Source organism: Kalmanozyma brasiliensis (assembly GCF_000497045.1).
Source record: "Kalmanozyma brasiliensis GHG001 unplaced genomic scaffold PSEUBRA_SCAF1, whole genome shotgun sequence".
In the NCBI taxonomy this organism is placed as follows: Eukaryota; Fungi; Basidiomycota; class Ustilaginomycetes; order Ustilaginales; genus Kalmanozyma; species Kalmanozyma brasiliensis.
Window position 1 is genome coordinate 158,649 of NW_015961948.1, and position 22,557 is coordinate 181,205.

A 22,557-nucleotide genomic window follows, 5' to 3' on the forward strand; every position below is an offset into this window, starting at 1 on the left:
TATGCTCGACCCACAGGCGGCTACACCAGTGTCACACTCGACTCGATGGCGCCACTCGGGCGCTGCTGGAATTCAGTATTGAGCAAGCTTCACAGCACATCAGACGCAAATGATCGTGAGAAGGTATCTAGATTCTGGCATTGATTGTTATGGGAAAGCTAAACAGTCAACGTCAGAAGTGGGGGGGCTGTTCGTCTGCCGAACTAGCGCCTGTGGGAACGTGAAAGAGTCGTTTGCGGGCCGTCGTTACATTATGCTTTTTGTGATCGGTTCAAGCCTTGTTGGCGAAGCCGACGCGGTTGTTGTCGGTGTCAAAGATGGCGACGACGTTCTGGAGGAACGAGTCACCAGTGACCCAGGCGTTGAGGCCCAGGTCAGAGCCGGCAACGGACAGGACGCACTGGCCGGAGTTGGTGGTACCGAACGAGGTGGTAGCAGCCGAGAGGGTCTTGCTGTAGGAGCCGTACTTGAACGTCACCTTGGGCGGCGAGTTGCAGTTGAAGTACGCGTAAAGACTGCCGTCCTGTGTGAACGTTGGAAGGTTGAGCTGCTTGAAGAGCGTCTTGGCCTGGGAGGTGGGGGCGACGATGATGGTGGTACCCGTGTCAACGATCGAGTCGATGCTCTGAGTGTTGACGGTGGCGGGGACCTGCCAGAAGCCCTGGTTCGAGTCGATGCCAACGTAAACGGGGGTGCTGGAGTACTTGGCCGAGTTGGTTCCTCCCAGGTAGAGAGACGAGCCAGAGGTGCGAAGGTCGAACTGGAACTTGCCCGACGAGACGACACCGGCCTGCTTGAGGCTGTAGAAGTAGGGCAGGTAGTTGGAACCGAACGCGGCAAGCTGAGGGAAGGCCATGCCAGAGATACCCTGGGAGCCCTCGGACGAGTCGATGAACTGCTGGTTCGAGACACCGATGGCGGTGTTGGCAGCGTTGAGACCGCCAATGTGGACCGTGTCGGTGTAGATGGTGCCCGAGGCGGTGGTGCCGTCACCGTAAGAGGTGGAGAACTGGTCGCCGTTGGTCTTGGAGGTGGACGACTGCGAGGGCGTGTAAGCGCCAGGGTTGACGAGCGTGTCGGAAGAGCCAGTGTCAAAGTCGATGGGGAAGCTCTGCGATGGGGTACCGTAGGCCATGGTGCCGGTCCACAGCTCACCACCTTCCTGGTCGGTGAGGGCGACGGAGCCGGTGGCGCGCTTGGTGAGGTGCTCGGGGAGATCGCGCTTGAGCGAGTGCACCTTGCCCGTGTTCTTCTCGTAGTTGGCAAAGCTTTTGGCGTACTTGGTGCGAAGGCTGGCCATGTGAGCATCGACCTTGTTCCAGTCGATCTGGCTGGAGCCATCGACGGTGAGCTTGGCGCGCTTGGAGATATCGATGTTGATGCCGCGCTCCTGCTGCTCGAGGGGAGCGGCGGTGGCAAGGGCCGAGGCGGCGATGAGGCCGGCGACGAAGGAAAGCTTGAGCTGCATGATGAGAGGTATGTGGCGAGAAGAGGTAGTCTAGGTGTGTGAGAGGACGTCTATGGGGGCAACAGCGGAGCTGATGAGAAGAAGGACGAGGGAATGGTGGGATGAGGAGGGTCGGAGAGGGTCGCAATCTGCGTCGTCTTTATAGACGCCGACCTCGGTGCAATGCTGAGTCTGAGAATAGCAAGGAGCTCGGGGGAAGACTTGGCATATACACTATAGCGATCACAAGCACACCGAGCGCAAGAATCTCGAAAGCTGCCTTGTCGGAAATCTGGGTCAGTGGTGAGCCAACAAGTCGAAACGTCTCACTCCCACGCTACGTTGAGCTCAGCTGTAAGGATCGGAAGCCTGTGAACCGAAGGAGATGCCTTCTGCGAAGTCACGATTGCAAGGGTCTAAGCGAGGACCTAACGAGAAGAGAGGGGAAGAGACTAAGCAAAGCTCAGGAGCATGCGCAGGCAGGCAGATAGACAGGGTCTGCTGGAGGGCAGCAAGGCAGGTGCGTTGCAAGCGAGGTGGGTCCAGGCTCGGAAGGGGCTGAAGCGGCAATCGACTGCTCTTGCCGCCGCTGCCGTCGGCGCATCAGGTTGAGCTTGGAATACGCTGCGCACGTCTGATTGTGCAGGCGGGGATTGCTGTGGAGGAGAGGGTGAGGTCTGCATGAACTGTCGGCGGGTTCAGCGATGCTGTCAAGCCGCGGGTGAGGCGAATCATGGCAGGATGAGACACTCGAGCGGAAGGTTCCATCGCTGCTGCAGTGACAGAAAAGAGCGCATTGTCAACGGACGGCTAGCTGGGCTTCAACTCTGAGCAGGGTAGTGCACTAGTCTGATCGGAGGATGTCAAGCCGCAGGCAAATGCGGTGATTTCGGCGGCAACAGAGTGAGCGAGTGCCGTCAAACTCTGTTTCTGGACGTTGTCGGAGTTGAATGTGGGTTGACCTTGGACACGATTCGGCTGCTCACGTCACGGCATTGGTAGGCCGCTCGTTGATAGCGTTTCGGTTGCTCCGCTTGCAGACGTCCGTCCGTCGATGTTCTTTGGGATGGCGCCTCGTGCTCTGATTGGTCCCATTTGAAAGCTGTCATCTGAATCCGCATCATCAATGCGGGGTGAGTCGATGGCGAGCGATTGATAACCCGGCTCAAGATCCTCCGTGCATGTCTATTCTCCGCTCACCCGCCCAGCCGCAGGTTGAGACGCTCTCCTCCACCATGCCACGCAGACGATCGTCTCGTTATTCTAGCGTCCCACCCGGAATACGAACCTAGCTCAAGCGAGACGACGCTAATGCACCACACTTCTTCGCCCGATACAATGCTGAGTTCTCGGAAGCTGGCCGACCGAACGTGTTGAGCTATCGTGCTCGCTTGGGCGAAGTGCTGACCAGAACACGCGAGCGTAGGGTTCAAAGGGGCAAACTCGTGGGAAAGGAGGAAAACCCGTACTCGCCGAGGCCAAGCGTGTGAAGCCACCTCGGCTCTGCCGTCCCCATCGGACTTGACCGTCGGCATTTCCTTCCCGCTTACACTCATCATGATGGATGCTGAGCAGCTGCAATGTTGTGCCGTCCGCAGATCTTCGCGCTGTGGGCGAATCTGGCAGATTGGAGAGTTCGAGTTTGACTTTGGCTTGAGACACACTCGAGGTCGCGGATCATATGCCGTGATTTCTTCTCAGTGTTGGTTCAAGGGTCTCGCCAACGCGATTCACTCGCCGTGCGAATGTTTCATATCCCAATCTCAAGAGCCTACATGCTCACATAAGGTCAACTCTGTCGTCAGCGCAGATGATGCAGGCTTTGCATGAAGCTGTCAAGGCAAGTGCTCATGCCGAAGGCCTGACGGCCAAAGCGCCGGCTGACCCTGACTCGCCGGACAGCCTTGGTGCTAATCTTGTCGAAATAAGCACAAGCGTGCCACTGTGAGCTTGTAATCTGGCTCGACGGTGCCACGCAAGCATGACCCAATCAGGGGCCGACACTATGATAAGCTTGGTCATGTGCAAGAGCTAAAACGAATATCGCCACCGCCCCTGCTGACCTGCTGGTGTGGTTCTGCCGAGCCTCGAGAGCGAGCCACAAAAAGCGCGCTAAAGCATGCAGAGTGGCAACGCAAGCGAGGTTGTTCTCACCAGCGCGCACCGGACAACCCGAAGGACAGCAACGATTCGCCAAACGCTTGCAGTAGCTCGATTGGAGCGCAGATCGGTTGCCCACGCTGGATCTCACTGCTCACAATCACCATCTTGCGTGTCTCTCAGTACTCCTTCGACGATTCTGCCACGGCTGACGCTTTTTTTGGCGCTGCCAGTCAGGAGACGCATATGCCTAGCAGTGCGAGAACGATGCTGGATCAGACAAGCGTACTCAGTAAAGCACGCATCGCTTGCAGTAGACCGATCGTTGGCCCACAGAGGCCAGCGATAGCGAATTTGAAGATGGTTCGAAGCCGTGTTCCGACGTTGTCCATCGCTTAGAACCGAGTTGGAAACCTCTCAGATAGGCGAGCTGGACCGTGGGCAGCCCGCGGTCCGCTTCACCGGCGGTCAACAGCTTCTGCCTCTCTGCCGATGAGAAGCCTTCGCTTGTCACCCGCATGCTTCCGACGGGCCTCGCTGCCACCTCTTCACTGTCACCGCGGCTGCACCGAGATCTCTCGAGATGCAACATGGCTTTGAGCCAGAAGCGAGCGAGCACCCAAGTATCGGCGTGCACCCTTCCGTCTCGCTAGTCGTCATCCCAAGCGACGCACTAGAAGATCTTCATTGCATCTCAATGACCGAATTCCGCGGATGCTGCTGACTCTTTGGCATTCGCATTGATCGCTGTGTCTCAGATGTAGTCCGTCATGCACGCTATCTGCCACGTTCAGCAATCAACAGGTTGCATTGCCGGACGCTTGCCATTCGAGGATACGAGCATGCAGTGGAGAACAGCACATTAGAGGTTGGACTTGACCGCGGCGATGCACTCGATCTCGACGCCGACGTCCTTGGGCAGGCGGGCCACCTCGACGGCCGAGCGAGCCGGCTTGTACGGAGCGAAGCGCTTCTCGTAGATGGCGTTGATCTTTTCAAAGTTGTTCATGTCCTTCATGAAGATGGTGCACTTGAGGATGTGCGATGGCTCCGAGCCGGCCGCCTTGACCACGGCGAAGAGGTTGTTCATCGCCTGCTCGGTCTGCTCCTCAATGCCGCCCTCGACGAGCTTCATCTCGGGGGTGAAGGGGATGCAACCTGAGACATAGGCGACGCCGTTGTGCACCACCGCCTGCGAGTAAGGTGCCACGGCGCCGGGCGCCTCGGTGGTGTGAATGACCTTGTAGGGAGTCGACATGGCGTGTACTGCGGAGGTCGAGAGGGGACGGGCGGTCGTGGCGAACCTCGAGGTCAGTGTCTGCGCAGCGTATGGCGCTCGTGCTACTGAGATGCCGCGTCGTAGGAGAGCAACGGGTGCACAGGACATGGCCGAGCTGATGCTGAGTACCCCTGGCAGGAAAAATGCTGCCGGTTGGCTAGGACTCACAGATGAGCGATGAAGGAGATCAAGTGACGTGATAGTATGGACAATAGCGATGAAGCAAAAAACAAATCGCAGCTTTGACCAGGAAGAACCGGCGCACGGATCAAGCGCTGAATTTAGAGCTCACATTTCTTCTTGAGCACTCCGCTCTCCGCAAATGATATTCCTTCATCCGCAGCCCTTCCAACTCCGCCATGCATTCTTCCGCTAGCTCGACATGCAACAAGCGGACATTCTGGGTCGATGCCAGGCCGCACCGAGATGAGACGAGTGTCACTAACGGATATCCCGCCGCTTGAACGAACGATCCTCGATAAGAACGCGGGGCATACGGCGCTGAGCAGCGAATCAGGTCTCGTGACGATATCTGCGTTCATGACCAACCCTGAAGCCATGTTTCGGAAGCTGGTCAAGCGGACAGCATGGCAATAGCCGAGCAACGCAACGAACCATTAGGCGTTGACGGCTGAGTCGGGTTTGAAGGCGCTACAGAAGAACGAGGCTGGCAATACAACGAATGCAATACGGATCGACACAACCGGCGGTACCGCGGGATGTGGAAGGGAGCTAATGGAGCGGAGTATCAATCCGTCTCCATGTTGATCAACGCTAGCTGGTTCGGAATGCGTATCTAGCTGTGGCGTGCTTATCGCTTGACGACGCGCGGAAGCTGGTGTTCCGCAACTGTATCTTCGCCTCCAGATGCGCACTAAAGCTGGGGTGCATGCCTCACGTCATCTCTGCTTTGGCTTTGCCGACGTTCCGGTTTGGACGCTCGACTCCGTTGCTGTCTTATCAAGCTGATGGAAGCGTCGTTATTCTAAGCGAAGGAGACTTCTACTTGATATCGAGAGGACGAAAACGTCGGAAGTCGGAAGCTCGTTATCAGCCGCCGCTATTACTGTACAACGCTCGCAAAGACGCTGCAAACCCCAGAGCCGCAGCTTTGCTGAGTACGTCATGGAATCATTGCTGTCCAAGGGATATCGTACAAAGGTCTAGGCCGCCGTCGGCGTCGCAGTACGAATCGATCGGGCGTCGAAGGCGTCGATCTCCCAGCCTTGCTCCGGCGTGCAAGAGCGAAGAAATAGTAGCCAGGGTCCACAGGAACAAGCTCGCGTGTTGGTGTTTGTCTGGACCCTTGAACGGGACGCGTTCCTGCACCACCGTCCCCACCTCCTGTGCCTTGGTCCCACCTCACATCATCCTCTCGGCGCTGTTCGCACTATGTCACTGTCGAACATCGCCGTCGAGGTGCCTCGCCCGGTCAAGCGTCAACGTCGGTCCAGTAGCCGTCTCGACAGCCGCGCCTCCACATCCACATCGGGCAGCAGAGACACGCCGGCAACCTCGCGCTCGCCCACCCCCACCACCCCCTCGCGTCTGGATCGCTTCCTCACATGGTGTGAATCGCAGGATATCCACATCGAGCCCTGCCTGGATCTTCGCTTCACCGGCGATGCGCTGAGCTGGAGCATCGCCGTTCACGCGCGGACCGCCATCGACAACGATACCGTGGTAGCAACAATTCCCAAGACCGCCGTTCTCTCCCGCAAGACCTCGGCCCTTTCGTCGGTGCTCAAAGGCAAATGGCTGAGCGAGTCGCACGAGACGGTAGGGTTGGAGCTGGCGCTCTGTCTGCTGTACGAGCGGTGTCTTGGCACCAAGTCGCAATTCGAGCCGTTCATCGGGATCCTTCCGCGGCTGTCGGTGCCTCTGCCTTTTCTGCGTGACGAGTCACCGGACTCACCTTGGAGGTGGCTAGCCGGCACCGAGGCAGACCGTATCGATCGCCGAGCTGCTCTCTCCTACCACCGCTCATTCTCCTCCCATTGGCCGTACGATCACGACTACGGCATGTGTAAGCAGAAAACGCTCGACTACTTCCACAATGTCGGCATCCCAGTGCTCGCACGGAGCAAGCTCTTCGACCGCACCCAAAAGCAGCACCTTGACGGCCTGGAGGGCGCGTTCTTGACAGCATACACGCACGTCAGCTCGAGAGACTTCATCGTGGATACCTATCACGGGGTTGGGCTGGTGCCCGTGGCGGATCTGTGGAATCATGCCGAAGTGCATACGGTGCAGTTTGAGTCGGATCAGGACGTGTGCGAGGTGTGCGGCGTGGCGCTGCTGACGGGGCATGATGAAGAGGCATGTCGGCTTGGCATGCCCGCTGACGCCGACGAGACGGAAGAGCGCGAGGAAGAAGGTGACGAGACGGATGGAAACGAGGCGGAGCTTGCTGGAGATGAACTCGAGGAAACAAGTTCTCGCAAAGACTCGGACGTCGAGCCATCAACGGATCCCGCCGAAGGGGTCGACGGCGACGACATCGAACACAACGACACGCTCGACATGCGCACATTAACGTCTCACGCTCCAGGCGACGAGATGTACAACACCTACGGTGCGCTCACCAACGCCCTCATGCTGACACGCTACGGCTTTTGTCTGGACACCGAGACGGATGTAGAGCGATTCACGCTCGATCTCAGCTTCGCTGATGAGCGGAAGGCTTTCTTGGAAGCGTTCATCAATTCTCCGTCTGCATTCAAGAAAGTCGGTGCGGTGTCAGCAGCACTGAAGAGGGTCCTTGCTTTCGTCGCCGCGAAATATCCGAAAGAGGACGAGGCGGAAGAGGAGGAAGAGGAGAACCAGGAGGATATCGATCCCGAAGCTCGACAAGAGAGCGTGGCAATCGACGCACTGTATCGCCTGGACGAGCTGATACCCTCCCCACCCCCCGACTGGCTCGCAACCGCCTTCTGCCCGCTCTTTCGCCACAATCCAGCGCTCAACGAGGAGCTGGACGAAGACCTGGTGGACCGGGACCACGTCCATCCGCTGTTCGCCTCGTCCACCGGTCAAATCAGTCGCCCGCTCTTGCTGCTCACTCTTCTCATCCACAGCGCTCATGCGTCCGCGGAGGGGAAGGTGTCCCCGAAACCGACGGACTGGAAGCTGCGATCGAAGCTGATGCAGCAGGCGCTCCAAACGCTGCATGCGTTTTGGACCGCTCGTCTGGCCCGACTTGACATTACGCAGAGGGTGGAGGATGCCCTGCAGCGATTGAGCGAACCGGCGGTGGAGTACATCGAAAAGGCGTGCATCCAGCATGCCTATCAGGAGCACGTCGCTGTCAAGGGGGCAGTCGCCCTTCTGGAAGATCTCATCTCATGACGTGGCTCAGTCGCAAATGCAATTGCACACACTCGACCATACGCGTCATGTCGTCTCGTCTGAGAACGGCAATTGATTGCTGAGATGTGCAGGACATCAAGCCCCTCTGTGAGCCCAGGTATCGAGCCTAGAACGTCTGCCACCCGCCCTGATCCATGCTACTCTCGGTCTTCCTAGCGACCAGACTTGCGACGCCGTGCGTCCAGATCTGCTTCCTCAACTCGTCGTACCGCTGCTGATGCAGCTTCTGCGGTCGACCCTTCCTCAGGCCCACATCGATCTCACCGTGACTGTCGAGGTACGGCGAGAGGAAATGGAACGTGCCGTTGCCCTGATACAGCAGGAGGACGAGGTTGGATTTGATCTTAAAGTAGGCGCCGATGGCACCGCCGCACGCGTCCATGTGCTGGTTGCACTCACCGCGCTCGCCGTCATCCTCGCTCTGGCAGCAGAAGGATTGCAGGCACACGACGTCGCCGCAGAGCAGGCAGAGCGCCGGTTCGGGCGGCACGTTGCCGCACTTCTTGCACGGCCGACGGCGCGTGTCTTGAAGCAGCGTCGCCAGGTCCGCGGGGAGCTTGGCGAGTTCGTAGATGTGCGGGTGCTCCAGCAGCAGAGTCGGGTGCGATTCGGCCGCCTGCAGGTACGACGAGGTGAGCGAGTGCTGGCCTCGACCAAGCGTACCACTAGCCAGGGCCGCGCTCGAGGACGCACTGCCAGCAGCTGCCGACGAAGGTCGATCGTGCAGAGTCGAGCTGATGACCGAGTTGCCGAGCGGGGTCGGCTGGATGGGCAAGGGACGGAACAAGGAGGCTAGCGGCGCATAGGCATGCTTGATCCAGCCTTCTACCAAGCTCGCCATGGGTGTCTGCTTCTCTGCGCGGATAGGCAGCGCAACCGACGGCAGCGGGATCTTCAGTTGCGCGAGAAGGCGGCGGTACTCGCCGGGCGATCCGTCTCCCATCTCCATCGCATCCGACCCCGCAGCCGTCGATAGACCCAGCACTCGGCGCAGGATCGCAGCACGACGCAGGAAGGGCAGCGTGTAGCTGCAGATCATCTTGGCAAGCGTGTCATCGTCCAAATTGTCAAAGCCGAGCGTGATGTTGCCTCGGGCGTAGCCGACAAAGCCAATGATGTTGGCAACGGTCCATCGCACGTCAGGGAAGATCAGACGTGCTTCTTCGATGTCCTCCTTGCTGACTTGGCCTGCCTTCAGACCAGCACCCGGTCGAGGCGTCGACGAGGATCCAAAGTGGTTGCCCATGTGCCCATACACCTGCGGCCAGATCGAGGGCTGCGCCAGACCAAAGACCGTCTGCACGAGGCAGATGTAGTACATGAGGGCCGTGCACTGCGTCAGAGCATCAGGCGCAACGATGGCAGCTTCGATCAGGATGGTCATGGGATCGCGGAGCAGCAGCGGAGAGCGAACAGCATCGTCGCCGCCCCAGTGAGGCAGCAGCCGCTTCAGCAATCCGCGACGGATGATGTCGGGACCTCTGGATCCCTCGTGGAAGGTCAAAGTCGACAGTCGAAGGCAGTGGATCAACGACCGCAACAGGTTGATCGTCGACTCGTTGAGCGCGTCCGCGACGGATCTCTGCTCCACCGGAACATTGCAGTCGGTGGAGGGAGATGGCGTCATTCCGCGTTGAGCGGCTTCGATCATCGCAATCGTGTACGCGACCAGCTCTTCTGGAATGTACATCTTGCGCCCCTGCGGCGCCAGGATGGTGTGCTGCTGAAGCTTCTCCCTGGCCGGTTTGGCGGCGTGCGACATGGGCTTGAGCACATTCATGAATCGGTCGATCATCTGCGCTGTCGACACATCAATGTTGGCCGTCTCAAGACGCGCTAGGAGCGAGCTCTGCAGGTAGTCGACAAAGAAGGGCATGAAAGCGCCGCTGCCGTGGTCGGTCTCCTGGTAATCGGCAACGTTGGTCTTGGACGAATGCTTGAGGATATCGATGTTGATCTTGCGGATCCAATCTTGCAGCGGCGTCTCGTCCGACGCCACCGAGTCGAAGGGCGCAAAGGCACCACCTGCCAAGTCGGCGGCAACATCCGCCACGGGCAAAATCACATTGCCGAGACTCTTGCAGAGAGGGCAGATAAACTCGGAGCGATGCAAGTCTTCGGGATGGTTGCGAGCGATCTGTTGCGTGTGACGCTGCTCGACGCTTCGGCAGTACGTCTCAAAGCAGTGCAGATGCATGTGGTGACCGCACGTCGAGGCATAGAAGCCGAAGCGGTGGTCTTCTTGCGGGAAGCTGCCGTAGGCGGGACCCGGCCTTGCTTTCGAGCTCTGAGGCAGACCCGCTCGGCCCATCGGAGCTATGCCCTGAATGCGCTTGCCCTCGCTGCTGCTGCGGTCCATCGTAAGCGGCGCCTCCAGAGCCTGTTGCAAGCTGGGCGCATCCTGCTTTGGCGTCATGCGCATCATCCTGCTGGGCTGGATGTGAGCCAGGCTGCCGAATGCCTTGTCGGCGCCCAGATTCTCCTGACACAGGATGCAGCTACCCCAGCTCTTCTTGGGCGCTTTGGCTTCGGCACCGACGGCCGAAATGGCAGCATCGACTTCGCCCTCGTCGTCGTCCTCGTCCTCATCGTCGTCCGCACCGAGCTGATCCAACAGGCTCTTTTGCTGCGCGGAGAATTTTTGCATGATGGCGGCCTGACGTGCTTTGGCCGCGGCGCGTCGAGCTTCTTCGGCGCTCTTGTGCTTGGAAGCGCCGCTTGCTGATGTCCCATCTGCAGGGACGGCTCCACGACCTGTAGCCGCGAAATGCGCCTGGACGAGGCGGCGTGCCTCTTCAGAGTGCGAGGCGAGCTTCTCCAGACACCACGTGATCTTGCTCTTGAACGGCTTGAACTTGTCCATGAGCTCGACCATGCACAACGTCTCGACTAGCGTTGCCGCGGAAGATGGATTGCTTGGCGTCGCTTCAACTTCCTCGTCGGGGCTCTCGAGTTTGGTTACTTGGAGGGTAGCTGCTTTGAAAGCAAAGACATCCGCGGCGTCGACCAAGCCAATCATGATGATCTGCAAAGCGGCGTCCACGAGCATGTCGGGTGCGTACGCGAAGAGGACTCGCGTGTTGTCCAAAGCCTTGAAAAGAAGCGACACGAGCACGTCGTTGGAGAGCACGTCGAGCAAGCGACCAAAGAGCGTGCCACGCAGCTGGTGCAAGGACGAAGTCGGGACCAAGGGTGGCAAGTCCTCGTCCTTGATCGCCGTGACAGCACGCCCGCTGCTTGCAGCCAGAGCTTTCTTCTGACGGAGACGAACCACCTCTTCCGCTTTCTCGCGCTGATTGCGCGTGTAGTGGAAGAAGAAGGGCTGAATCTCAGTATAGCATTCGTCCTTGAGCTCAAAGATGCCAAAGTCGTGCGTGCCATCCGGGGCCCGGAAGGTGGACACCTGCGACAGGATGCGCTCAAAGGCGGCGTGATCGGTGAACTTTTCGGGGATGTTCTTGGTCACGTCGGTAAAGGTACCTTGACCCAGCGCGAGGAAGTGGATGATCTCGCGTCGGATCTGCGCCTCGATCGGCCAAGCACACATCGATGACAGCTCCGAAAGGCACGTCGTGATGAGGAAGAGGAACTCCTCTGCAAGGAACACCCCTTGCACGGCATCGTAGGGCTTGTCGTCCGTTGAGTCCGTCTGGTTGAACCACGGCAGAAGGCGGAAGCGATCCAGCAGGGTGAGCAGGAAGCGATCCGTGTCGAGCAGAGTGAAGCCGGCCTGGAGGAGCAGCAGGTCTTGGTCGTACATGATGCCACGCATCGAATTATCGCGGTAGTGATGCGCTTGAGATCGGATCACAAAGCCGTTGCGCACCCACATGTTGCAGCGAATCTGCGCGAGCTTGACGCAGACGCGCAGTGGATAGTCGAGGGCAACGAGCAGGCTCTTTTCGTCGATACTGGACTGCAGCAGCTCGTCGAGACGCTCGCGGCCGCCGGACCATCGTTGCAAGGCCTCGTGTCCGACGACGGGAATCTGCCGGATCAGCTCAGCTAGAAGCCAATGCATGGGATGGTGAAAGCTGACGGGCTGCGAGTCGACCGCAAAGGAAATCACCGGCAGCGACCTGGTGCCTACCTCGGTTCCCACGATATAGCGAGCGTCGTGGAAGGTGGTGACCGGGAACGAGTCCGGATCCACGCTCGACAGCTTCTCGCTGCTCCAGTTGATGGCTTGAACCGTGCCGACGATGGCCTCGACGAGCTGTGCTGGCGCAGCATGAGCGAACGCCTCTCCGAACATCTTGGCCGCCTTGCCGAGGTGCGAGCTGATATGGAAGACGGGGATCCACATCTCGCTCTCGAACTCGACGTGCGCCGAGACAGCACGCTTGGACGGATGAATCGCCTGGAAGAGGGAAAGGCACTTGAGGAAATAGTCCGTGTGACCGTGTCCTCCCTTTGCGATGAGCTTCTGCACGCCCTCGGACGCCAGAAGGTAGCGAATGTCGTAGAAGATGTGGTAGCTGCGAGATTGGCGGAGGAACATGAGATGAACGTTGGCCTGACTCTGCGGGGGCGTCGGAGGTGGCAGAACGAGATCGATCTTCTCGTTGACAAGCGAGCCTGCGAAGATAGACTGGAGCAGCAACAGCAGCTTGGACAAGAAATTGACCTTCTCGACAAGCATCGTCGCAATCGAGGGCACGCTGAAGAGCTGGACGGTCAAGAAGCAGATGGAATACTCCTGCTCGCGGTCCCTGAGCATGAACGTCTCGACGAGCTTGGGATAGATCCTGGCAAAGCGCAGCGAGATCTCCTTCTTGATCTCTCTGCGTGCGATGAGCGACATGAGGAGTGCCTTAATGTCGATCCTTGCTGACTTCCACAGCTTGCAGTCCATCAGAAGCAAACCCTCGTAGTTGGTGAGGTGACGAGGATCGAAAAAGTCGGGGCTCATCGAGCCTGTCTCGATGGGCTTGAGGGGCTGATACGGAGCAAACAGGCTGCGCGCCACAATGTGCTTGAAAGCGGCGGCGTCCGGCTTGAGAGGCTGTCCGAGCCACGAACTCAGCGGTATAGACGACAGCGTGGATGCGGTGTCCTGCGAGGAGGACGACGAGGGCAGATAGAGGTTGCAGTTGGACAGATCCATAAGGAAGTCGAGGACAACCTGGCTGACCTCCTCTGCAAAGACGTCAAACGCGGGGCGGATCGTCACGGCGAGGTCGATGGAATGCAGGACGCGCGCAATCTGGTAGAGGCGACGCAGATCGGATCCCACCTCGATGATGTCTCTGCCGTGCTTGTCGACACGCTCCGCTACTCCCTTTGCATCGTGCTCGGAGCTTCCCGTGGCGTCAGTGACAATGTCGATGACCTGGCTGAAGCTGTGCTTCTCGTCGTTCCACAACAGGACAGCAAATTGTCGCTTGGCGTCGGCAGCGTCGAGGTTGGCTCCTGCCTTGCCTCCGTCTAAGCTGGACTTTGCGGGTGAAATAGATGCATAAAGCGAAGCATTGCTGGGTCGTCGCTCCAAGGTCCTGTGGAGCCAGCCACGGGTTTGTTCGGCATCAAGGTATTTGCTCTCTGAGCTCGAGCGACTGCCGGTGCGGGCACGCGAGCCCCAGGCGGTGCGGTCTGCGTCAAAGTCATCGTCGCCTCCCTCCTCGTCGATGCTGTCTCCGACCAGGTTCTCGACTTCGACGGCGCTCATCTCCTCGTCACTGTCGCTGTCGCGCGGACCTGAAGTGCTGCTTTTGCGCTTGGACGGGGTACGGCTGTTATGCGATACGAGCCCGTCCTCGAGACTGGGCAGAAGCGATATGATGTCTGGGGTATGCAAGGACGAGACCACTTCGGAATCGGGGGCATGATCGAAGACGGTGACGATGAGCGTGACCAGCTCTGCGACCATGTCGAGCAGCGGATCACGCAGCTGACCGGGTAGCGCCGCCAATTCCTGGTCGATCTCTTGCAGGCCATCGATGTCTTCTGAGCCGCCTGGAGGTCGGTCGTGCTGATCTGCGGAGGATACGGCCTGCGATCGCCCTTGCGACTCGCCTTCGAGGTCCATCGCGTTGGTGGCTGCCGCAGACGATTCCGAGTGATATCGACAACAGACGTCCTGCTTCCACGCTTCCGGATCACCGCAGTCGCAGCATCCTCCGCTGGAAGACGAAACGCTAAAGACGACATCGTGCCCTTCCGTGGCGTGAATCGACGCTTGGAAGCAGGGAGCACATTGGACACATGTATCGTCCAGCCCGCAGTCTCTACAGCGGTAGATGGCCTCACCTTTCTGAAACAGATGGCCGCATGGCATGCCTCGACGAGCTTCAGAGTACTCTGGACCTAGAAGATCGGGATCCTCGGCATCGTCATAGGCGCTCGAGCTGGACCATGGCGATTGTGCTCGCTGTGCTTGCTTGCCCTTCTTGCGAGCCAGAGCGATCTCGCGCGTCTCTTCGATCTGAGCACGGGACAGGTTCCAGCCGTACGTTGAGAGGAGGGCAAGGGCTTCTGAGACGCTGGTGCCAGGATCGCAGGGAACAAGAACGGCTGGAGTTGGTACGCTCTCGAGGAGATGACGGAAGAGGTTCTTGTGCAGGGTGGATCTGATCTCTGGTGTGACGAGATATGAGGATGGTGCTGACTGATCTGGCAGCGGAACTAGACGTGACAGAAGATCGCAGACGCCGATCTTGGCCGACCTGACACTTCGCGAGTTAGGATCTCGCCTCATCGTGTCGCTCTTTCGCCGTCACTAGCTGCTAAGTGAAGATCCTTGGTTGTATAGGTTGGTGAGCTTCACGCTGGAGGTCGGCTTGTCGGAGCTGGCGTCGATATGAGCCCAGACGTGGTCACTGAAGCTGCCAAGATGGGTCCAGTCGTAGGCTTGTTGAAGGGAGGCAACTGTGCAGATGTAGAGGTCGGGAGCGTTTCGTTCTTCGAAAGGACTGAGCAGGCGTGGCTGAGCTGGGCCTGAGCTTGGACGAATTCCTTGCCCTCGACTGCGATCCTATCTTGTCCGAAGAGAGACGGTGTTACAGCAGCAGGTCGGAAGGTAATGATGGGGTGAAGATGGAATGAAAGGTGGAGAAGAGGAAAGAAGCTGAGCCAAAAGAGAGTGCCGCTCTCTGGCGCTTTCAATTTTGATTGCCGCTCGAGCCTCCTCCAAAGTCGGTGGCTCGCAAACCCTTTTTTGACCGAAAATCACGGAAGCAGCCTGCATGCTGTCTGCAGCACCCGACTCTCGGCACCAGGCGGTCAAGGCCGAGCCATTCAACACAGAGACAGGCAGAAAGCATTCCGCTCGAAGCATCACCATGCGTCATTCTCGAGAAGCGTCATCATCAGCAGCCACTTTACCGATCGCTCACTTTCTCTATCTTTCGAAATCCAGCCTGCGACAGGCAAGGCAGGAGAAAGGAGACAGGAATGCTGTATTGAAGTGAAATGGCGACGATGATTTGAGGCCGGGTATAGAATGCAATGAGGATAGAGCGCGGTATCTAGTGTATGCTGTGGAAATCTAAGGCAGAATGATGCGAAGCCCGCCGTAGTCGCAAAGGGGATGCTCCGATCCAATTAGCGCGCCACGTCCGCTCGGGCACGAGATGAAGGAGCGAGAGAGCGGAATGCCAAGACGCTCCGTGATGGCTTGGACCACCGTGGGCGTGAAAGGCGCTTCGACAAAGACAAGGTCGACAGTGACGGTGGGGAAGATCTCGTCGACCAGCTGAAAGGTCTCGTCGAGCTGTTCTGGGATCTCGTCGATCGACTTGTAGCAGTGTACCAACTTGCACTTCGAAGTAGGCTCGTTCTGCTGAATGTAGTAGAGCGCGTTGGCGAGCACGGCAATGTCATCCGACTTGGCAAAGTAGATGACGGGATGATTGCGCTCCCTTCGTATCCACCCGATGAGCTGCTTCTCGAGCTTCAGCGGGAGTCGACCGAAGACAGACGAGCGCTGCTGTTCAACGAGCCAAACCAGGATGCGGGCCAGATCGACTCGTCGAGCAAGGGCAATGAGCACCGCTGCCAACGCGACAAAGTAAACGAGCGTCTGCACGATAATGACGGGCGAAAGCGCAAAGTTGCCAGCCATGGCCGTGATGCCGATGCCAATGCCGAGCAACACTGTCGTGAGGTTGGCGATGGGGTTCCGAGGCAGCGATGGCCTCGCGTACTTGAGCAGGACGAGCGAGATGCCAAAGAGCGTCATGACGCACAAGAAAGAGACGCTGAACACGGAGGAGAGCGTGGTCAAGTTGAAGCCGCACGTCGCACTCATGACCAGAGTCAGCGCAAGGAAGAGGGCGATGGAAGGGTACGTGGCCCCCGTCCTGGGCAGCCTGCGTTGGAGGACGCGCGGCACCACCCTATCGTCACAGAGAGAGTCGACGAGGCCGCAAAAGGCAACAATGCCCGTGATGATGCCACCGCAGAGCACCAAGCAGGCGTCCACCACGACAAAGAACTTGAGCCAAGCGCCTCTCCCGGCCACTTGACCAAGCAAAGCGAGCACATTGGCGCCACTGAGGATGCCCTCCATGGGGATGAGCGCAAGAACAAGCAACATCAGCGGCGCTTCGGTGAGCAACACGATGATGTGCAGATTTCGAAGTGCCTTGGGGAACTCGCCTGGCTTGACCTGATTGATGTACGAGGGGCTGCATTCGAAGCCCGTCAAGCCGACAAACGCGACGCAGACACCGTCAAAGAGGGCTCGCGCGATACCTCTACCTGTCGCCGGCGAACGAATGGTGGCCATGCCCACAGCCCAATTGTTGTGCAAGACTGAATTGCCCGACCGGACCCATGCGACAATCCCGGCGACGATGAGCATGATCATGGTGACCACGTGGAGCACAAACATGCCGAGGGCGACGCTGCTCGAATCGCGAAGACCGAGCAAGCACAGAGCTGCCAAGCCGACCAGGAGCAGGACCGAGATGAGTCGTCCGTCGATGTGGGTGTGACTGGTCAATGTCTCTCCTGCGATGTAGGCACTCGCTGTGCCAGCGCTGACAGCACCCGTGGCAATTGCATCGAGAAGTGTGATGGCTGCGGCTAGCACCGCTATCAGCTTGGTCGAGATGTTGGCGAGGTACGAGTAGTTCCCAGCATTGCTCGCCGAAAGAGCAGAGGCCAGCTCGCAGATGACGGGGCGGAAAGGATAGAGCAACAGACAGGCAATGAGAATGGAGATGGGCGATAGCACCGACGAGACTGCCACGACCGCCGGAAGAGCGTAGAAGACGGAACCGGTGACGGCGTTACCCGCGATGGCAGACGCTTTCCACTGACCGAGCTGGAGACGCTGTGGCGCACCCGAGGCCATCGTATCGGATCGAAATGCTGACGGAGGAAGCTCGAGAAGCGAAATGGATCCCCAGCCGGCGAACTCCCAGGCTCGATGAATCGCCATGAGCGGATCCTGGCGCTCTGAGGGCAACGTGGTGATGGGAACATCCGCATCATGATTGAGGGTAGCCTTGAGCTCACCGCGACGAAGTGCATTTTTCCATCCCGAATCGGTTGAGGAAGGGTCATCGGCGTTGGGAGCGTTGTCGTCCTGATACAGATGGGACGGCATCAGGTCTAACGGCGTCGACGCTTCGAGATCCAAGACCGACTTGATCCCGGCTGGCTGCAGATTGGTGGTCGGCGAGACAACGCGTCGTTTCCTCTGTCGACGAATGATGGTGGCGAATTGAGACTCGGCGAAGGATGGAGGCCGAAGATGAGCTGCACTGTCGACACTTGGCACTATAGCAGCTTCGTCATCTGCCTTTGAGCCGCCGGTGAATGCTGCCTTGCCCTTACCATTACGTTGACGGATGGGCGAAGAGTTGGTGGGAGTGGGCGCGGCTGACGTGCGCTTGCGGGGCAAGGTATTGGAAACGAAGCTGTTACTCCCTGCATCATGTTGGAGCGACCTTCGCGGAGGACTAGTGCCGGCGAAAGGGTATTGTGCGTCGACCGTCGGACGCTGATCATCCGGGGCCCTATGCTGGTACGCGCTGTCAGCGGAGAGAGGGTCGTCGAGCTGCCGAACGCGCGACGAAGACGACGAAGATGCGGCGGACTCGTTGCATCCCGGAGCTGTCATCCTGTTGGCCGTTGCCTCTGAGCCACTGTCGACGATGACTGGGGTGATGGAGATAACTTAGAGAGAGTGTGTGAAGGAGAAGGAAAGGTCGTTCAAGCCAAATTGCCGCAATGACAAGAAGGGTCCAAGTGGAGCTTTTTCTGAAATTAGAGGTGTTAGAGTGAAATGAAACTCATTTTCCCATGCATTTTTGACGTAAAAGCGCAGCTCCGACGCAGACCGCGCCGGTGTGATCCTGGAGAAAGAGAGAGCGAAACCGAATACTCGGTTCGACTGTCGAAGCAACCAACGACGTAGGCTTGGCTTGTTCTGAGGTAGAGCGGTGCTTGCTGTTTGCTCTCACGTGCCTGATCGGTAGGTATCAAGGATGAAGGCGGCGCGATGCGTACTGATTGAGTGACGCTTCCTGGTTGTAGTCCCACTTGCCGAAAATGAAGGCTCAAACTGAGCTTTCGGCTTTGCTCGCTCGAGGTGCGTGTGAGCGTGTGGGTGTGTGGGGAATTTCTCGAATCTCGGCCAGCTGAGCCCTTGTGCGCTTCTTGCCTCCATCTCATCACTCCCCGTCCATGGGCCAACTCCCTTCAGCCAAAGTCAGTCGTCCACATCCTCGCCCCTGCTCGCCCTCTGGCCGCGGACTACGCTTGCACATCTCAGCCACTGGAAATATCCTCGATCACCTCCAACATCACCACATCATCACGCAAGTGGACCGCCTTGAAGCCACCATTCCCTTTCACTGCGGCCTTTTCTTAACCCCGCACCTCGCTCACACCGACCTTTCGTGAACCCACCATTGGCGTGGGTTCGTCCACTTCACTTGGGCTTGCCTTCTTGATCACACTTGCCGATCACTCTTCCGCTGGACCAGCTGCCGCTCCCTGACATGGCTCCGGTCTCAACGACCATGCCAGACGACAGCGAAGATCTCATTACGGCCACGCACGACGATGGCCAACCAGCCAAGCGCAAGCGTCTCCGCATCCCAAAATCGTGCCTTCCATGCTTGAAAGGCAAGCGCGCTTGCGATCGTGGTCGACCTGCATGCGGGAGATGTGCTCGCTCGGGCCAAACCAGCGACTGCAGCTACGACCCGCGCCTACCTCACCAGCCAACTTCTGGCACAGCGAGGCGAGCATCAGCATACGAAGACTCGGACGATGACGACGACAGCCCCGGTCAGCCATCAAAAGAGCTGGCTGCGTTACAAAGAGAGCTTGAACAGGCACGCAGCGAGACTCGCCGACTTCAGCACCTCCTCCGCACTCAGGCACATGTATCAACATCAGCCTCCTTATCGCGCAAACTCCCGCCACCCCAGCAACAGTCCTCCACCTCCTCGTGGCCTCATGCTTCCACATCAGCCGATCGCTATCGCTCACAATCCAACTCGAGCGACATGCATGCTGCACGCGGTCTTCAGATGCTAGCCGAGATCGCAGGACCCCAACATCAGGACGCCGACTCCAACGCTGTCAAGTCTCGCATCCTTCATTGGGAAGGCCCTGGATCGCATGCTTCCGCCGCCTCTTCCTCTACGGCTTCGCCATCAGATAAGCATGCGACATCATCCTACAGCTCGCATCCTGCAGACCCCTCCCGCAGCAGCACCTCGTCTCCAGCCGAACGATTCGCCAATTCCACGGCCTCCTCTTCCTTCTACAGCAAGCAGTCCCAGCTTCGGGAACACAACGCGGACGGCCTCAACTCGCCCAAGAATATCAACGGCACACAGATGTACTACGGCGACAGCGATAAGGTTCTTCGAAAAGTGGCTGTCAACACTGCAGGCTCCTCGCATACCAATGGCGGCAATCTCAGTTCGAGCATCAACGAGACCATGGCGCGCCGCGACGTACAGACCGCGTTCAACAGTGTCCTCGATCCGTCGCGCGACACTTTCCCCTTTGCCACTATCTGGAGCTCCGGCACTGCATTCATCGACGAGATTCTCCCCTTCTTCCCTCGACCCGAAGATTTCGACAGCATCTGCGCATCCTTTGTTCGCCACTTTTCCGCCATGTGCCCCGCCCTCACCATGCCCAACGCCATCGATCACGCCAAATCCTTCTCTAGGATGACGCGCAAGCAGCAATCGCAAGTGTCACTGCCGTGGCTCGCCGTCTTCCTCATGATCTGCGCCCTTGGCAAGAACTGCGATCTCGAGAGCACCACCGTCGGTGTCGATCGCAAGGTCAGGATGCTCGATGCCTTCCTGGCCAGCGAAGCATCGCAGCAGCCCAGCCGACACGCCAGCAGAGCATCATCTCCGATCCGGTCAGAGACACCTTCGGGTCCCACTGGTGCCGGTGAGGACGCACAACATTCACTATCGACCAACGCCAGATCGCCAGCGATGGTCTCGGACCTCTTCCTCTCGGCCACCTACCAGTCTCTCCGTCTCTGCTCTTTCCTCTCCTCGCCCACACTGCAGACGATCCACTCGCAGCTCCTCATCGGCGCTTACCTGCTCAACACCGAGCGCGCGGCGTCTTTCTGGCCGCTCCTCGGTTCCGTCGCCCGCCAAGCCCAATCCATCGGTCTTCACGTCGACCCGTCCAAGATCCGGCGCGACTGGGATCCCGTCGAGGCTGACACGCGGCGTCGTCTCTGGTGGGCCGTCGTCCACCAAGACGTCATCCTCTCGAGCATCTTTGGTCGACCTCTCGGCATCACACGCTTCAGCTGTCGTTTCCCGGGCACCAGCGGTGGCGAGTCTCCCGGCTCCATCACGTACGCCACGCTACAGTGCGAGTTCAGCCAATTCGCGCGAATCTGTCTTGACGAGAATCAGGACCGCAGTTGGAGCCAGAGCAGGATCATCGAGTTCACCGAAAAGGTGCTGCAGTGGTACATGAACATCCCGGATCGCTACCGACCGGATTTGGGACCCATTGATCTGCTCGGGTCAGAGACGGAGGCGGAGGCGATCAGGAACTACCACGCTGCTGGCGTGGATATCAAGACCAAGGGCCTGATGGAGGTGCATCAATCGGGCAACCTCGCGATCGAGGTGTTTTACATGCTGCTCTCGCTGCACCGCTCCAACCTCTTCCCTAGCGCGGATGAGACCGGCGCTGACGGCTCGACCAAGGCGAGCGAACTCAACCAAGTCTCGCTGCACATTTGCGCCCAAGCGCTGCGCCGCATTACGCGGGCACAGCAGATCATGATCGACCTGCTGGGACGGTCGCGCGCGACCATGTTTTGGAAGATCGCCTACTACACGTATCAGGCTGCTGTAGCGGGGGCGTACATTGTGTTTGTGCACCCGCAGAGCAAGCACGCCGAGTCGGCGTTGGAGGATCTCGCCATCCTGACCGATTTCTTTGATCGGATGCCGGAGAAGTGGACGGGGCTCAAGATGGCCAAGCACGGACTGAGGGTGTTGCGCAAGCTCGCCGTCGCGGCACGAGAGACACCGGAAGCGGCCACTCTGGCCGTTCGGGGTCCGGGACAGCAACAACCCACCGAGATCACAAGCTCACCCATGGCCAACGGCTTCCCGTTCAGCAGCGGGCCGCAGTCCGACAACCTCTCCGTCCCCGCAGATGGGGGGTTTAGCGACATGCTTGGCGTTAGCACGCCCTCCTCACACCTCCCCGGCGTCACGGGGGACACTTCGCAACTCGCCTTCAACTCGCAATCCGCCTTTCTGCCACCGATCTTCAACTCGTCCTTCATGTCGCCCTCTGCGGGTGGGCAGGGAATGATGAGCAGCACGCCGATGATCAACACGCCCGTCGCGGGTACGGGTGTGCCGGCGTACTCCGAGCCGACAAGTCTCTTTGCGGGAGCACTGGCCGCCTCTGCGGGCTCGCCACTAGCTAGGTCGCTGGCAAGCGTACCGCTCGTCACGCTGTTCAATAACACGTACGATCAGCAGGAGAAGACGCCCAGTGCGCCGCCGAGACAGTCGTTCTGCTACGACCCGTTTATTCCGGATCCGCAGCCGTTTGCGCAAGCGGGTGGGAGCGTCTCGCCGAACAACTCGGATCGGCATACCGGGTCGCTAGGGTCGCCCAACACCGCGTTTTCAGCTCAGCAGGTGCTCGATGGCGCACAGGCGAAGGACAAGGCTAGAGCGCCTCAACCACAGGTGGATGCGAATGGCGCGATGCCCCAGCAGCAAGCCGGGCAGGACTTGAGCCCGCAAATGATGAACCAGAAGGACCTCGCCAACTACTGGTCCGAGTACTTCAGTCTCCAACTCGACTGGGATCGTCTCACTGGCCTTGCATAGCTCACATTCACAAGCTGGGTCGAATGTCGCAATTGATACCCATTTCTTTCGAA

At 58.8% G+C, this 22,557-nt stretch overlaps 6 protein-coding genes across 6 annotated transcripts; 2 read left to right on the forward strand and 4 right to left on the reverse strand.

Moving 5' to 3' along the window:
* Window positions 1-271: 271 nt before the first annotated feature.
* PSEUBRA_000072 (Aspartic peptidase) lies at window positions 272-1,468 on the reverse strand (the record flags this gene model as incomplete). Its single annotated transcript, XM_016435697.1, has 1 exon — window positions 272-1,468. One exon carries the CDS (start codon window positions 1,466-1,468, stop codon window positions 272-274), a length of 1,197 nt encoding a protein of 398 aa, XP_016294686.1.
* Window positions 1,469-4,409: 2,941 nt separating this feature from the next.
* On the reverse strand, window positions 4,410-4,934 carry PSEUBRA_000073 (YjgF/Yer057p/UK114 family; the record flags this gene model as incomplete). The annotated part of the gene is made up of 1 exon (XM_016435707.2): window positions 4,410-4,934. One exon carries the CDS (start codon window positions 4,932-4,934, stop codon window positions 4,410-4,412), a length of 525 nt encoding a protein of 174 aa, XP_016294687.2.
* Window positions 4,935-6,218: 1,284 nt separating this feature from the next.
* On the forward strand, window positions 6,219-8,174 carry PSEUBRA_000074 (uncharacterized protein; the record flags this gene model as incomplete). The annotated part of the gene is made up of 1 exon (XM_016435680.1): window positions 6,219-8,174. The coding sequence occupies one exon, from the start codon at window positions 6,219-6,221 to the stop codon at window positions 8,172-8,174; it is 1,956 nt and encodes a 651-aa protein (XP_016294688.1).
* Window positions 8,175-8,301: 127 nt separating this feature from the next.
* Window positions 8,302-14,892, reverse strand: PSEUBRA_000075 (Adaptor protein ClpS, core; the record flags this gene model as incomplete). The annotated part of the gene is made up of 1 exon (XM_016435704.2): window positions 8,302-14,892. The coding sequence occupies one exon, from the start codon at window positions 14,890-14,892 to the stop codon at window positions 8,302-8,304; it is 6,591 nt and encodes a 2,196-aa protein (XP_016294689.2).
* Window positions 14,893-15,681: 789 nt separating this feature from the next.
* Window positions 15,682-18,264, reverse strand: PSEUBRA_000076 (Amino acid/polyamine transporter I; the record flags this gene model as incomplete). Its single annotated transcript, XM_016435708.2, has 1 exon — window positions 15,682-18,264. One exon carries the CDS (start codon window positions 18,262-18,264, stop codon window positions 15,682-15,684), a length of 2,583 nt encoding a protein of 860 aa, XP_016294690.2.
* Window positions 18,265-19,147: 883 nt separating this feature from the next.
* On the forward strand, window positions 19,148-22,504 carry PSEUBRA_000077 (uncharacterized protein; the record flags this gene model as incomplete). The annotated part of the gene is made up of 1 exon (XM_059464436.1): window positions 19,148-22,504. The coding sequence occupies one exon, from the start codon at window positions 19,148-19,150 to the stop codon at window positions 22,502-22,504; it is 3,357 nt and encodes a 1,118-aa protein (XP_059320938.1).
* Between the last annotated feature and the right edge of the window lie 53 nt (window positions 22,505-22,557).